We start from the raw sequence: 14,827 nt of genomic DNA, 5'->3' as shown, positions 1-14,827 counted from the left end.
TTGCCACAAAACTCAATTCTGTCACAGTGCAGAACAGACAGCACAGTGATATATACAAGCTAAACAAAACTCCAGTGTGTCACAGTGCAGAACAGACAGCACAGTGATACAGTGCCGTGAAAAAGTATTTGCCACCCTGTCTGATTTTCTGCATTTTTGCATATTTTTGACACTGAATGTTATCAGATCTTCAACCAAAACCTAATATTAGATAAAAGGGACCCTGAGTGAACAAATAACACACAAATTTGATACATATTTCATTTAATTATTAAAGAAAGTTATGCAACACCCAATGCCCCCGTGTGAAAAAGTAATCGCCCCCTTAGACCCAATAACTGGTTACGCCACCTTTAGCAGCAATAACTGCAACCAAAACACTTCCTGTAGTTATTGATTAGTCTCTCACAGCGTTGTGGAGGAATTTTGGCCCACTCCTCCATGCAGAACTTCTTCAACTCAGTGACATTGGTGGGTTTTCAAGCATGAACTGCTCGTTTCATGTCCTGCCACAACATCTCAATGGGGTTTAGGTCTGGACTTTGACTAGGCCATTCCAAAACTTTAAATTTCTTGTTCTTCAACCATTCTGATGTAGACTTGCTTGTGTGTTTTGGATCATTGTCTTGCTGCATGACCCAGCTTCAGCTCACAGATGGATGGCCTAATGTTCTCCTGTAGAATTCTCTGATACAGAGCAGAATTCATGGTTCCTTCAATGATGGCAAAGTGTCCAGGTCCTAATGCAGCAAAGCATCCCCAAACCATGACATCACCACCACCATGCTTGACCACTGGTATGAGGTTCTTACTCTGGAATGCAGTGTTTGGTTTTCGCCAGACATAACAGGGCCCATGTCGGCCAAAAAGTTCCACTTTTGACTCATCTGTCCATAGAACATTGTTCCAGAAGTCTTGAGGATCATCCAGATGCTTTTTGGCAAACTTGAGGCTAGCATGAATCCCATTTTTGCCCTGTGTCTTTCTGATGGTGGAGTCATGAACACTGACCTTAGCCAAGGCGAGAGAGACCTGCAGATCCCTGGATGTTGTTCTAGGGTTCTTTGTGACTTCCTGGACGATTTTACGCCTTGCTCTTGGAGAGATTTTGGCAGGACGGCCACTCCTGGGAAGATTCACTACTGTCCCAAACTTTCTCCATTTGGACAATATGGCTCTGACTGTGGTTCGGTGGAGCCCCAGAGCCTTAGAAATGGCTTTGTAACCCTTTCCAGACTGATAGGCATCAACAACTTTTTCCAGATGTCTTCAGGAATTTCTTTTGTTCGTGGCATGATGTGCCTCTAGAACCTGTGTGCTGACAACTTCACTCTGATGGTAAGGGCTAAAGTTAGTCAGATTTATATTGGGCAGGGCTGGCCCAAATCAGGCCTGGTTGTTAACCAAAGTACTCAAACAGCTGACCCCTTTAATTTGGTTGAGTTAACTTGGGGGGGGGGAATAACTTTTCACACCTGAAGATTGCATGTTTTTTTTTTATTTAGTCGTTGCCAATTATTTTGATTATTTTCTCCCCTGGAAGCTCCCGTCCTGGGTCGGCAAAGAAATAACCTGGACTCAAACTCGCGACGTCCAGACTATAGGGCGCATCCTGCACTCCACACGGAGCGCCTTTACTGGATGCGCCACTCGGGAGCCCTGGATCCCTTTTTTGACTTATATACAGATGGTTTGCAAAAATAACAATAGTAAAGCACAGAACTGAGCAGCGCTTTCAATGCAGTGATATGGATCTGAAATAAAAAGAGGACATTGTTAAACAAAAATACGCTCAGGCACAATCATTAAAATGACACACGATTGTTACAATACAAACTGATTATACAATCCAGATACAAGAACTCAAAATGCCGAGACATACATTGTTGTATTTTCAATAGGTCCATATTACATATGTAGTTAAATATTTAACCTTTACATCCATACAAACACTGCACCATACAACCGTTAACCTTACATACAGCTGTTTTTAAATATATCTGTGCTTAAATTGGTTTAAATTTAATTTATACAAAATTATATTTTATATCTGAATTAAAGTTATATACAGTAAAATTCGCATGAATTCACAGTGATTGACAAAGTAGAAGTAGCTATTTAAGTCTGTTAACGTACGCAAAAAGTGTCAAAAATGAACATACATTGTGTATTTGTATAAAACACATGTACAATGTTTTTTTTTTTGTTATTATTAAACAAAAGTATAAATATACACTGTTGGAATTTACCGTTTCTTCCTCCATAACCGCCGTCTCCACAACACTAATTCAATGGGATTTTCCAGATACAAAATTTAACACCACTAATGATGACGTCCTTGGAAGCTCCGCGCGCGCACAAACCTCCAAAGCCACACAGCGTGAGCCTCCGAGCCTGCAGAAAATCCATCTATTTGACAGCGAGTCATTAAAAAAAACACACACACAAAAAAAAAAAAGAAAATGAACACCTTCCCAGATCCCCTATCCCGTCACATCCCTTCTAATGTATTATTATTATTATTATTATTATTTATTATTATTATTATAGACTGGGTGGTGTATGTGTTAATAGTACCCAAAAAATGATTTTCCTGTGGTGGGAGTCAGGACTGGTACAATATATTCAATGCAGTGTTGTCCTTGGCAGTCCTGAGCCAGAAACCTATTACTGAGCAAGTAGTCTGACTGAAGTTATCAAGCAACAAACTCCCCCTCCCCAGCTGTGCTGCTTTCCTAGAAATAGGAGAACATTTTGGGGTAGCATGCTAGTCTTGCTGTAAATCACGTGTTGTTTCCCAATGTTTGAACACTACAGTATGTGTACGCTTAAATAAATAAACACATACATACATACACATTTTCAGAATGTAATCTCACCAAGTGTGGTTACCTCTGGTCCCTGGCCAATATGTGTGGTAAATGTCGTGGCACTGTACTTTGAGCGCCATCTGCTGTTGATTTGCAGTACAGTCCAATCCTTGTAGCCTCTTTGTTCTCCATGAAACAGGAAGTGCAGCGAGTGATCACGCTGCAGGAAGTCAGAACTGGACAAAATGGCGGCGCCGAAGGTTATACCGAAAGATGCTCAGGTACAAAACACTGTGCTACCTTTTCCAGGATTGAAAGGAGCAGATGATGGTTATTGAACGTGTCACCAGCCAGTTAAAGTATACCAAGCTCAATGCACTACGTATTACTTTCTGCGTACACAATGTTTAGTCTCATTTCCAATATATACAGTACGCGGGAACAATGTTTTCATCAGTGTTATTACAGCGGATGGATGTTTGCTGTGAATTAGGTGTGTCGATATTCCATGAGCTTTTACTTTATTAAATTAACAAAACGGGAGCTGTTATCTTTTCTTGCCATAATAAAAAACAAGTCCCAAGTCTCAGAGTCCCTCTAATTAAACACAAGGACACTGAACAAGTTCACGGCTTTTCTCTGTTGACGTGCATGTTGTATTACCTGTATTGCGTCTTTTGCAATTAACTTAAATGTTATTTTTCTTTTTCCAGTGCAGAAAGGTAAAGTAATAACTACAGTACCCCTGTACACTAGTAGTACACATTACAGAACAAAACAAAAGCGACGCTGTTATTTGACTGCAGTCGGTATGTGCAGCTAATGTAATGGCACAAAAGCCAGGTAGCGTTTTTGTAGGATGTTTTTTTTTTTTTTAATTTCTGTCTAAAAGCGTAACAAACTAAGCACGGTAAAGAATAAGTATTGAGAATACCGAGATATGTTAAAGCAGATTAGCAAACAAAAGCGTGGCAAAACTGCAAAAATACCGTGCCGAAATAGCATGGTAAACTTTTATAAGGACGGGGAGAGGGACCAACTAGAATCTAGGCTCTGAACGAAATGGTTTAAATGTTGGCGCCCTGGAAGACTTTACTGTATTGCTATCCTATCAGACGTGCTGCCCAAGTAAACACACCAGTTGCTAACAATTGCCGATTACATTTATTTTAAAATAATTTGTGACTCTTCAATGGTAACGAACAAGTGACATTTTTGATTATCTGAGAGTTTTACAAATGTGCCAAAAATGTTTATTTGTTTTTCTTTTTTAAAGTGTTATTCCTGCATTAATTTAGGCAGCTGTTTGTGTTTTTATTTGTTCCCCACATTTAGGTTATGACCCAGATTCTGAAGGATATGGGTATCACAGAGTACGAGCCAAGGGTAATTAATCAGATGCTGGAGTTTACCTACAGTGAGTATTTGCTGTTAGCTCCTGGAGCAATGGGCCTGTATTGACCAAATATTTGTTTGTCTTTTTTCACTTGTTATTGGTACGTTATGCTTTTGCTCCAGTATAGCGGTGTTCTTCTAAAAGAAAAACAATGTTTGTGTTATAAAACCAAGTAAGTGTCTTCTGAGACAAAGCATGTTACTGGCTGAAAGCATGTCAGTCAATGGGGAAAGTAGCTGATTGGCTACTGACATGAAAGAAGGCAGTTAAGGGGTGGGCATAATCTCTCCATGTGAAATGACCGAAGAAGTACAAGACAATCTAAAAGCATGGCTTGTGTTTGTTTGTTTATTTATTTATTTATTTATTTATTTATTTTATTTAGTGTAATACCAGATATCAAGTTTTGAAATTAAAATACATGGTTGCTATAACGTGTTTCTTTCAAAACTGCACATTTGAGACCTATACAGTAAATATATGTGCATGCAGAAGAATTATGGAACTATTTTGTTTGCTACAGTTACTTTAATGTCAATGAAATGTCTTCTCAAATGTGTACACCTTATAAATAGGGATCTACTTAAATCGTGGAGGATTTACATATTTTTCGTGGGTAGGTTATGGAATAAAATTAGGATTTCGCAGACCTGCTGACACATTAAATAAACCTAGAAAATATTTCAGAGCACTATAAAAGCCTAAAAATAGTGGTACCTGCTTCCTTACTAAAACAGAGTGCTGTCGTTTGTTAAAGGCAAGCATGCAGTTGCTGCCGACATTCTCTGTCTCTGTGGTGTGAAGACTTGCCCATACATTGAGACTGCACGTTCTGCATCCACTGAATTGGTTGGAAGTGTATGGCAACGCTTTGCCAAGTTATACAGATGCGGAAATCGATTAGAAACAGTCCCAAAACTCGGTTTCCCTCAAGGGCATCTGGTAAAAGTCTATATGCAGCACATTTGTTGTCATGTTGTTTGTCCCATCTAGGAATTTATTTTATTAGTATCAAGTCAAAAGCAAGAAAACTTGCCTTTTTCGGGTCTAAAATTCTAACTGCGTTTAAAAAGTAAGCAACAGGTTGGTTGAAGCAAGCGTTTTTTGCTTTGTCCTCCATTTTTGGTATTTTACCTCCAATGCTGAAAACTAGATTTTAGCAACCTAAATCAAAATAACAATGAAACACTGACTCTGTCCCACCTCCTACTGTACAGTACAGGTCACAGCAAAGCCAGTACAGACACTGATAGGCTGATTAAAACATTGTTGTTATGTGAACAGTAAACAAGAAAGTTAACCGTTTTGGAGTATTTTTTTTAAATGTTATTTGTCGAAGTTATGTTTATTTTGTATTTTTGCCTAAATGCAATGCACACAGGACAGCAAAGGAATAAAAAAACAGAATTACAGAATTAAGATATGTAGTTTGCAGTCACTTGCGGTGTGCAGTAGTTAATTTTAAATTAGTTTTTTTTTTTTTAAATTCTCTCTGTACTAGTCCGGTATGCATTGGCCTCTAAGGTGAATTTTGCGGTGCCCCTTCAATTTCCTGATTTCCGCGAATTAGGTAGACCCCTACTTATAAACTCCCAATTCATCTTTGTTTAAAAATCTCCCAAGGGGTATACAATTGTAAACCCCCCATTTTTAAAATTAAAAGCTTGCTTTCTTTGTAGGATATGTAACAACAATAATAGAAGATGCAAAGATCTACTCAACCCATGCCAAGAAATCAAACATCGATGCAGATGATGTGAGGCTAGCTATCCAGTGCCGAATGGACCAGTCATTCACGTCCCCTCCTCCTAGAGATGTAAGTCATGTGTGAATTTGCATTTAATGTCCAACTGGTTAGGGGTACAGCCATCTGGTGTCCATGCCACTTTGGAATGTGGTTTTGATCTGATCAACGCTTCTTACGGTAAGAAGTGTCCGACCTGGTAAGTGTTTGAATAGAAGACACTGTGTTATATGAATTAACCTTGGTGGCTTCAGGCATCATGTTTTCTTGCTCCTCTACTCTTCCAGTGAACCAGCATAGTGTAGGTGCTATCTGTGTTGTTACTGGAGCTGCTTTAAGACAAGGGGGTCTATTCAGTTCATCTTGATAAGGGCAGATCCAAATACCACCGTCGTTTAAATCAAGGGGGCTTTGCAAAAAAATACCTCCAGCAGTGGAAGTGAGACTCTTCAGTGTAGTGTCTCTGAAAGGAAGTTAAAGCCAGGATTGGTAATTAATATTTGAATGCTGGAGGCATTTCAATCCACCACTGTTTCGATACGCACTTGAATAAAGTGTTTATTTGCAGTGCGTACAAACCCCATTGCACTGTTCTAAAAAACTGCAGGGTCTGTTTTTTCATACTTGAAGTCAATGCTCCCTGCCTTGGTTCCTTCATCAGGGTTTTCAAAGTAAGCCGGCGACCGGCACAATCTACCATCTAAAATTATATTTGCGCCGGCTACTTTTATTTAAAAATATTACTATTATTTTCGGGTATTATCATTCAGCGTATTCCTTTTATTATTATATTGTAAAATATGTACCCATAGGTGCTTGTCATTGTGGGAGTTCATGTACAGAGGCTGTACGCCTTTAAGAAAAAAGGTGGGATATCATCTGATCCCTTGTCAGCTGATGATATACAAATGCTTGCAAGTGTAGAGCAGCAGTAACCCCAGTTTCTTGCAACAGTTGCGATGGTGACCAAATGTGTGTGAGTAGTACTGTTGTGTTAAAATGTAGCTTAAAATGAACAGTTGAGTAAAAATACACTTAGTTTGTGTGTTGAACAAGTGACAATAACAAAATGCCATGAAAATAAATAAAATAATTTTAATGAAGTGCTGTAATGCATCAAAAAGCTCAATAAAACAAAAAAGGAAGTGAAAAGGTTAACATATCAAGCTGAAAAAAGTTGTTTGTGAACTCCAATGAACCAATGTTATCTTTCACCAGTCAAGTCGTAGAGTGTTTAAATAAAGTTGAGTCAACATGAACAGATTTATTTCTTCTGTTGCATCTTCTTAGCAGCCACAACTATCCCAGGAGTTTAAGGATGATTGAATTGCGCAGCAGGTTCCCTAGTTAGATAATGAGCTGATAATATCTCAGCTAAAGAAGCATGCACGGTAATTTAAGACGTTACCATAATGAAAACAGCAGGGAGCTGAGTTTTGGACTAAAGCAGGTTCAGCTGTTGCAGGGAAACAAAGTTTATTTCTCAAGCTGACCATTTGAAGGTGAAAGCAGAATGTCAAAATAATTGGGACTGTATTTTGGAAGTGTACTGCTGAGAAACATTTAGGGAATTAAAAATGAAATGCACTGCAGCTTACTTGATTGCAGATAAACACATTGACTAAATTTAGCTCACAGATTGTGCTAATGAAAATATCTATAATGTATTGAAATGTGTTTGCTGTGGTGTATTTAATATAATAAATAGTAGAACGAACTCAATGCAATTTAAAATTGTTTTTACTGAAAATAAACAGTAACATGTAATCATAAGAGCTGTCTGTGTTACATGCTGTCAGATCAGGACTTTACTAACACTGAGCATGGTTGCTGCTTCCCATATTACAAAGTGGACAAAATTAAAGGTGCGGTCACCAATTCCACACACATTTTCAGCCAGTCTTGAATTGCAGGGGCCTTGATGAACCTAAAGTAAATTTCTTCTTGTTGGTCTTGCCTTGCTGTGAGCAGTGCTGAAATAAAGCTCCTTCATTGCACTAACGGAGTACTTTGTCAGACACTACAAGCAGACCACTACTAGTCTAGCACATGCTTAAACGGTGCAACAATGCCCCAGAATGCACCATTTTAATCCCTTTTTTCAAAAACTTCCACTGGGAACCCCCCTCCCATACACTCCCCCCTCGGCGCTACGTGTCTGAGATGGGTGCCTCCTACTACCTTAGAAGTGCCACTTTAAAACTAATTGAAAACCCTGCTTTTATACATTTCTCACAACCTCAAGCCCCTAGGAAGGGGATGGGCATCCTTCAAATAACACGTTGCTTCTCAGATTCCACATTAATAATTAAATACTACTTACTTCTACTACTATTACAAATAACAAAACATCCTTTAAACACTCTTTCTTCAGTTTCTACTTGAGGTTGCAAGACAGAAGAATCAGACTCCTTTGCCATTGATTAAGCCTTACACTGGACCCAGACTCCCTCCAGATAGATACTGCTTAACAGCCCCGAACTACAGACTGAAGTCCCTGCAGAAGAAGGTAAGCACTGAGCAACAAACTCTTGCTGTTGGTCAGTAAGCTTAAAGATTAAGTAGTGTGGTTCCGAAAAATATAGCGTTATACGTCCCCACGTGTTGCTACAACTGTTTAAATAACGTACCTGTAATATTTATTTTCACTAACATCCTGACAACTTTTTACACTTATAGCTTTAAAGTCTGTTTCAAAGCTCTTTTCAAAATGCAGCTAGTGCACTATGGTTTGAGATCTGTCCTCTAAATCACTGCAGGAAGAAGGAAAAAAAAAAGTAAATATAAAAAAACCTCAGTCTTTTCTGTTCCGTACCACATCATGGATCGTTATTGCTGTGTGCAATAATCTTTACACTGTCAGTGCAGTAGAGCGGCCACTTTTGAAAGAGCTTTGGAACAGACTTTAAAGTTAGAAGTGTAAAGGTTGTCAGGATGTTAACAATGAAAAGAAAAAATGACAGGCACGTTATTTAAACTGTTGTAGCAACACGTGGGGATGTTTAACGCTCTTATTTTTTCGGAACCCTGCTACTTACTCTTAAGAGAGGAGCTATTCAAGGAAGGGTATACTTCTTGGTTAACCCTTTGCGGTCCTATGTCGGACCAGGTCTGACATTACAATTTTTCCTTTCCTTTTTTCCTTTCCAGCTTGTGTGAAAATAAATTAGACCTGACACGCCTGACAGGCGCTGAATAATGGACCGCAAAGGGTTAAAAAACAAACTGTAGAGAGGAAAAGCTAATACTGATGCACAATGGGTGTCTTATTACCATCGCAGATGTATGATCCATTAAAACTGTAATGGTGAAAAGCTGGTATATTTATTTAACCAAACCCTGTTCCTTCTACCAAAGTCAATTCTAGGTCTGTCCAGCAGCACACAATGCATTGCATGTGAACATGTTGGCTCCTGGGGCTGGATTTTAAACACAGTGTGCAATAGGGGACTGCAAAGTATTGGATCATGTGTGTTACACCCGCGGGTGTTACAGCGTTAAACGGAGCTGTGACCAGTGATTAGAAAACCTAGACGGATTCAAACGCTTATGCACGAGTCTTATTTCGATCCCTTCATGGTCGTCTTTATTTTGCTTTTTGTGTAATTAGTTGGAATCGGTTTGATTTTTTTAAGGTGTCATCAGGAGGAAGAATCACTGTACCTAGACTGAGTGTTGGAGCGATGAGCAGCCGTCCCAGCACTCCCACTATGGGTAAGGATAAGAAACTTCATGCACAGCACTGACACCTTAGTGTGTGTGATACAGGGCTAAACAACCACATTAAATTGAGTGGTGGGTGAAGAACAGCAGAACAAAAGCAAGCTTTCTCTGTGATTCACCTGGACATCCCACAGTTACCATCCTGTCTTATCCTGACCTCAAGAGCCTCGTCTCCCTTCAGTGAAAGGCACCAGTACACAGTTCAGATCAGTCCCTTCGTTCTCCTGGCTCGTAACATTTAACAGTACAGTATTTGTACTGTTGAAAGAGATTTGTATTTGCCATGTTAATCAAGGTAATAGTGACAATTGATGTAAAGATTTGATACTGTTTATTAGATTAACCGTGATATAAAAATCACATATTTGCATTAAACTTACATTTACAACTTACGTTTTTACAATGGGTTCCATGGAAAATGTCCCCGACACCGCAGTGAACTTGTGGTACCTTGAGTCACGTCAGGGTGTACCGCAGTTATTGTGCACTGCAGCTTGAAGTGTAAAACCAATACTTTGTTTTTTCCAGTAGAGTGCGCCAGAGATCTCTTAGGAATTGAATGGGTTCTATACTGTTGTTCCTTAACAAGATGATTTCTGCTTAGGATTTGTTTAACACTCTCCTCCCTCTCTTGGGTACTGTATAAACAAACGTACTGTATTTGTTAAATTCATTTGCTGATTGATAATAAGATTAAGCAAATAAACTTTCCCCTGCCTGTATTAAACGCTATTGAAATTAAGATGCAATCCCCCCTCATGAAGGTTAGGAATACAGGTTCTGATTTTAACATTTATTTTTTAATTTAAAAATAATCGGGAGAATTTATTTTAATTGTAAATGCTTGAAAAGTGACTCGGGTGGATTTTCAATTTTTTATCCATCGCTGCATCACCAAAACTACTATAGGCATTGGATAAAAAATGACCTTTGGGAAATGTAAAGCACAACACATAGATATGAGAAAGTGTTATAGGTTGTTTATTGCAAATTTCAACTTGAGAGTTTGCTCAGTAAACAGATCAATGAAGAAGATTTCCACAAGGTTCTCAGCAGCTCGTTTATCCTGTCTCGCTCTTCTGAGAACAATCCCCAAACCCTTTAAAACAAACAAACCAAAAAAAATCGTACGCTAGTTAACTGCGGGGTTGGCTGATTTAAATCAAGTCGATTTAATAAAAAAAAAAAAAAAAAAAATTGATTTAAATCATTTTTTTATTTTACTACCTATTTTATATAGTTTCTCAAGGAAAATACATGGAAAGTATGTTTTAAAAACCTTTTATTAACACAAACATCTTAAACTCTTACTGTCTATAAACTAAAACTCTTAGGGCCGTATTCTGATCACAGTGCAAATGCGAGTGCAAATGGAGCTAAGACATAAACAAATACTGCACTGAAATGGTATTCTGAAGACATGTCTTGCCCCGTTATAGAGCACTTGCCCCATCATTAACATATTCGCTGAAGAGATTTTGGTGACAGTGCAATGGGGTCCCAAACACACAACTGAGCACTGTGTTAAGACCCGCTGAAACCAGGTTTATTTAGTGGTGCAATCAGGAACAATTGAACACACTATAAAAAGCAAAGTAGTCCTAATTAACAACTTTGTGTGTTTGGACTGACACAGAAAGAGGAAATCAAAGAGAAAGAAAAGTAAAAGTATTCTGACGGTACTACCATGTTCGCTTCACTTTTGTTCCCTCAGGTACGCCAGTTTCGCAGTCAGTCACGCTCACCACTAAGGTGGGAACACCTGTGTCATTGTCAGGGCAGCGCTTCACAGTCCAGATCCCTTCATCACAGTCTTCAACAGTGAAATCAAGTAAGATAGTATTTCGTTTAATTATCAGTATTGTAGGATCCTTCGTTCACATGAAACATCTCAGGCAGAGACTGCTAAATGATTTTCTTGTTCCCGAAAAAGCTGGATTCAGTGGTGAAAGGCTGTAACATGAACCCACAGAGGAATCAGTTCTCAACACAATAGATTTGGTAGCCATGCAGAGCCACCCACGCTTTCTGTGTCTCCTCATGTTGCTATGTCAACCCTGCTGCCTGATGGGTTTCAGCACACAACGGCAGGGCTGGCGTTTGTTCTACAGGGGCTGGTAGCCCGACTGAGTCTGCTGTAGAGCTCCAGGGTATAAAGAGGGAAGTGGGCATCCTCCCACTGACCTTCAGTTCTCCTAAACTGTTGTGGGGAGGTGTGTCTGTGAAGAGGAAAATAACTAGACACTTTGAGAGAGAGATCAAAATAACAAAGTGAAGTTGGGACCTGCTGAGGCTGCACAAACTCCTGCTGGTAACCTGTATTTGAGAAACACTGCATTCAGTTATACAAATAAAATTAAAAAGCAACTGTAACACCTTTTTAAACATTGATCCAAACTTTTTGAAACGTTTCTTTCATTTACAGCTATGCCCTCCACCCCTACAGTTCAAAACGTGCTCATCAACCCCTCCTTGATCGGCTCCAAAAACATTCTCATCACAACCAGCATGGTGTCGTCACAAAGCTCAGCCAACGAGTCGAATGCTTTGAAGCGGAAGCATGAAGATGAAGACGATTACGACACTCTGTAACCAGGAACAGAGCCTCGCCATGGAAGGAGCTGCTGGGACAATGTAAATAATGACGCTTCACAACTGTTCAGTGCATCTTCCTTTATTTTTTATAAAAGCTGTTTACATGAGAAAGTATGTAAGCATTGAACCATATAGCATGCACATGTTGATGTAAAAGACCCACTGTGTCACCTAAGCTTTGTATTTGTAGTGGAATTCATGTAGTGCTTTGCATCTAGTGATGTCCACAGGGAACCGCTTGTGTTGTGTTAAGACTAGGCTGAGAAAACAAACCGATTCCAGACCGATCTGCCTGTTCAGACTAACCCTCGGATTGGACTCGGACCTCCTGGGCAGGAGCTCTTGGATCAGTTTAGAGAGAATAGCTTCCACAAAACCAGATGAAGTGAAATCTGAAGAGACAGACCCGTTCTGTAATGGTTTGCCTTTCTAAAAACACTGTCCAAGCGGGTGAACCTGTGTGGATGTCGCTGCATGCTTGATTTACATCCGAGTACCTTTTCATATTTCCGCATGTTCCGCTTTCACAAAGACACACAGGACTTAATAAATAAGAGATTAGGATATAACATTTGTATTAAGGATGGATTTTTTAAAATGAATTTCATACTTTGTTTTCATTCATTTTATTGTTCTTGTCTTTGACTGACTTTTATTTAATTTTGCAAACTTCCATTTTCGGTCAGAAGATCTACAATTGAAAATGGTCCCCATGAGAGTGTCTCATTTTAAAGCCCCTTTCACACTGGCGCTTCTACCCGGGTTCTGGCTACCTGGGTCACAGTCCCACATATTGTGAAACTACGAACTCTGCTTCTTCAATAAGCACAGTGAAATCATGTATCTGACCTGCATGACACCAGGTCCGACCTGGGTAGAGCATGCCTCTGTGAATGGGGCTAAAGGTGTTTTTTTTATTTTTATTTATCGCCATACAGAACCATTGAATTGGAGGTGAACTGGAGATCGGTACTAGTCTGAAAACAGCAAAGAAGTTAAAAACCGCAATCACATATTTGCATCAGATTTATTTTTAAATATACAGTACCTGTAAAACATGAACACATCTTGACAGTCGCTCTACACTGAATTCCTCGTGAGCTGATTTGAGGTGCGCTTGACCTGTGTGATACTGCCCATTGCAGGTACTTAAACATAAATACATATTTGGTGATCCTATGAACACCATTATTAAGCAACTTAACTGCTAATGAGATCATCTGAGCAGATTACTCCCTAAATCAGCCTTTTAAGCATCATTAACATCTTTGCATGTGCCCAACAATACTACCCACCCCCATTCTCTCAACGTATCCCTTAAAATTCTCAATAAAGTGTTTACTGACTTATTTATAAACCATCATTAAGCATATGCAATAATTGAGGACAGACAGTGGCCATTCAGCCCCGAGCTCTCTAAAGCAGAGACTAATTCCGCTTGTGAGTTGTAATCAACCCCAGACAAATGAACCAGCCTGCAGCACCACCCAGCCTCCTATTGTCTACTACTTTAAAAGATGAATCTTTTGTTGCACGTTCTGTTACCATCACTTCTAATAAAGAAGTCAACTTCCCTCTCTGTATGAAGTGGATGGTAACACTCTGCAGACGCACTTGCACAGCAAAGGTTTCAGCAGCTGACAGCAATAATCGTGCAGTGTAAACCACAGTGAGCAGTGCCTGTCGTAATTACAACTATCCTTCAGCTAGAGCTAGTCTGAAGACAGTAAACAGTCTTTCAGTGTATGACTCATTTCTGCTGCAGCCAACATCTTTAAAGTAGGGATCTTAGTTTAAAATGTTCAATACTCTCATTATAAATTCAAATCTTCCCAATTTATTGGAATGCCTTTTTATTTATTTATATATTTATTTATTTATTACACTTGGTGTTCTTGGTTTACAGGGGCATATAAACAGAAACCTGCCATGACATTGTCTATTGGGTCCAGGACTGTAAGGTTTCTAGTGTTTTAGAAGGATTCATGGCCACTCCTCAATGATTCCCTTAAAGTATGTCAAATCTGCTGTCTTCATGATAGAAACTGGGCGATGCAGCTTTTATATATTCCAGAATACAATGTGAGTATTTGCAAAACACATTCCTCAAACGACAAAATCCATTTCCACAGACAATGTGAGGCACAAATCACAGCCCTTGAGCATTATTATCCAACCCCTGTGTTTTTTCTGTTCTAGCATCCTTGTATGATCAAGTCAAATCAGATCCCCTTTAGGAGGAGCCTGTAGAGAGGCACTGGGTGCAGGGTAATGTTAGCTGTATTATAAAATCAGATCCCCTTTAGGAGGAGCCTGTAGAGAGGCATGGGGTGCAGTGTGTTAGCTGTATTGTAAAATCAGATCCCCTTTAGGAGGAGCCTGTAGAGAGGCATGGGGTGCAGTGTGTTAGCTGTATAGTAAAATCAGATCCCCTTAGGAGGAGCCTGTAGTACTGGTACAAGGACTGCTGTTGCAAAGACTACAACCCTTTTAGACTTGTGCTGATTAATCCTGTCAGCAATACGATGGCCCACAGTCATCAAGAATGCACCACCTTAA

At 39.4% G+C, this 14,827-nt stretch overlaps 1 protein-coding gene across 4 annotated transcripts; it reads left to right on the top strand.

Moving 5' to 3' along the window:
* Positions 1-2,986: 2,986 nt before the first annotated feature.
* Positions 2,987-12,941, top strand: taf9 (TAF9 RNA polymerase II, TATA box binding protein (TBP)-associated factor). Of its 4 annotated transcripts, XM_058989012.1 has the most exons (8): positions 3,139-3,183; positions 3,509-3,532; positions 4,146-4,227; positions 5,886-6,022; positions 8,325-8,459; positions 9,586-9,664; positions 11,388-11,504; positions 12,099-12,941. In XM_058989012.1, exons 3-8 carry the CDS (start codon positions 4,149-4,151, stop codon positions 12,263-12,265), a joined length of 714 nt encoding a protein of 237 aa, XP_058844995.1. In that variant the 5' UTR covers positions 3,139-3,183; positions 3,509-3,532; positions 4,146-4,148; the 3' UTR covers positions 12,266-12,941. The 4 variants fall into 4 exon arrangements, with proteins under 4 accessions (XP_033876428.3, XP_058844996.1, XP_058844995.1 ...); XM_034020537.3 differs by lacking the exons at positions 3,139-3,183; positions 3,509-3,532 and adding an exon at positions 2,987-3,091; XM_058989013.1 differs by lacking the exon at positions 3,509-3,532 and having other exon boundaries at positions 3,075-3,169.
* Positions 12,942-14,827: the final 1,886 nt, after the last annotated feature.

This window comes from Acipenser ruthenus, chromosome 16, assembly GCF_902713425.1.
Source record: "Acipenser ruthenus chromosome 16, fAciRut3.2 maternal haplotype, whole genome shotgun sequence".
Lineage (NCBI taxonomy): Eukaryota > Metazoa > Chordata > Actinopteri > Acipenseriformes > Acipenseridae > Acipenser > Acipenser ruthenus.
This window is presented reverse-complemented; position numbering and strand designations above follow the sequence as displayed.